The sequence below is a fragment of the Herpailurus yagouaroundi genome, unplaced genomic scaffold, assembly GCF_014898765.1.
Source record: "Herpailurus yagouaroundi ecotype Mexico unplaced genomic scaffold, PumYag 61902, whole genome shotgun sequence".
NCBI lineage: Eukaryota > Metazoa > Chordata > Mammalia > Carnivora > Felidae > Herpailurus > Herpailurus yagouaroundi.
Window position 1 is genome coordinate 1 of NW_024416086.1, and position 1,643 is coordinate 1,643.

At 72.4% G+C, this 1,643-nt stretch overlaps 1 protein-coding gene across 1 annotated transcript; it reads left to right on the top strand.

Annotated features, from left to right (window-relative positions):
• Window positions 1-385: 385 nt before the first annotated feature.
• On the top strand, window positions 386-1,622 carry LOC121024258 (skin secretory protein xP2-like; the record flags this gene model as incomplete). Its single annotated transcript, XM_040466521.1, has 2 exons — window positions 386-598; window positions 1,025-1,622. Coding segments are annotated over 2 exons (811 nt in total), but the record flags the coding sequence as incomplete, so codon positions are not given.
• Window positions 1,623-1,643: the final 21 nt, after the last annotated feature.

The window sequence follows — 1,643 nt, forward strand, 5'->3', positions numbered from 1 at the left end:
GCCCAGGCTCGTAAAGGCCCCACAGGTGTTGGTCCCCAAGGGAAACCTCTCCGTTTCATCCTGCGGAAAAAAGCAAGCCTGGCTTGGCAACATTTCCAGCAGTAAAAGCAGCTGTGAGAATTTCCTCCTCCTCCTGCTATGGAAGCAAGGGCAGATGGCCGGAGGCCTGTCCCCAAGGGGGTCACGCTGCCCCCCGCCCCGTGCCTGCCTCCTGCCCCGGGGGCCGCCCGCTAGGCCGACGCGCCGCCCCCCCCGCCCGCCCCAGGACCGAGACCTCTCAGCCCGGCGGAGGCTTCGGGCTGGTGTGGTTCTGGGGCGCAGAGCCCAGCCTTCACCGTCGCCAGCCCCGTTAGAAAGGGCTCCGGCGGGAGGGCTGAGCCTGAAGCGGCCCCTGTCCGCAGGCCACGTGTGCCCTGCACGAGGTCCTGAGCGCCCTGGAGTCTGGGCCCGCGGTGCTCGAGCTGTACCCACAGCTGTTTGCCGCGCTCCTGCTGCGGGTCAGCTGCACCCTGGGCGTCCTGCTGCCCCGGAGCCTGCAGGCCAAGGAGAGGAGGAGCGTGGGCTCGGCTGTGGCCCCCAGGAGCCTCGAGCCCTGCAGGTAACCGGCTCCTCCTCTGCCGCCGCGGCACCACTGCGTGCCTGGCGTCCTGGCGGGGGCGTACGGGATGGGAAGGGCGGGCACCACACTGGGGCCCCGACTCAGACTCGGGAGCTAGTGTGTGCCTGGGGAGCTGGGACCCTCCCCCCCCCCCCCCCCGCCCCCCGCCCCAGGGATGATGTTCCAGGCTACACCGTCCACCCTGGCGGTGCGGTTTCCTCGGGCTGTGTCTGGGACAGGCACCGTGGGAGAGGCGGCCCCAAGTCTGTGGGGTGGTGCCGTCCTCAGGGTGGCCCGCGGGGGCTGTGTGGGGACGCTCGGGTGGGCCCAGAGTAGCACCGCCTTTCGGGAGGTGGGGCTGCAGGGAGTATTCGGGGTGCATGTGGGGCCTGGGCTGAGCCCCCGCCTCCACCCCCGTGTCTGCAGCCTCGGTGCTCGGCCCTGGGTCCCTGCTCCTGCTACGCTCTGCACCAGAGCCGCTTCTTCAGGCCGAAAGCGTGCGGTGGCCTCACCGCCTCTCCCCAGGGCCCCCTTCCAGGGGTCAGATCCCCAGCCCCGCGGGGAGGGCTCAGCACCAGCCCCCACACCACTGGCCTGTGCAGGCACCTTCCCTCTCTGCTCTTTTTGGGGGTGTGGGCCCTGGTGGTCTGTCAAGTGGGCCCTGGGGCGGGAGAGCGGGACAGGCAGGGTGGAGCTGCTTGAGGGAGGCGGTGGGCGGAGGGCTTCAACAGCTCGGGCGTCGGTCCCTGGGGCCGTCCCTGGGCCCAGCATAGTGGCACTTCGGAGCCCAAACGACGGCCCCGGGGCCACAGGGCAAAGGGAGGAAGCTGATACCCCGGGGCCTGCAGACCTCCCCACCCGTTCCAGGCGCGTGGGGCCGGATGGGCCCCGGGCCCCGGCCCCGTGGTGGGGACAGACGGGGGCAGCGTCAGTACGCCCCGCCCCGCCCCGCCCCGCCGCCGCCGCCGCCGCCGGAGCGGCCCCGGCCCGGGCGCTCTGGGCGGGGCGGGGCGGGGCGTACTGACGCTGCCCCCGTCTGTCCCCA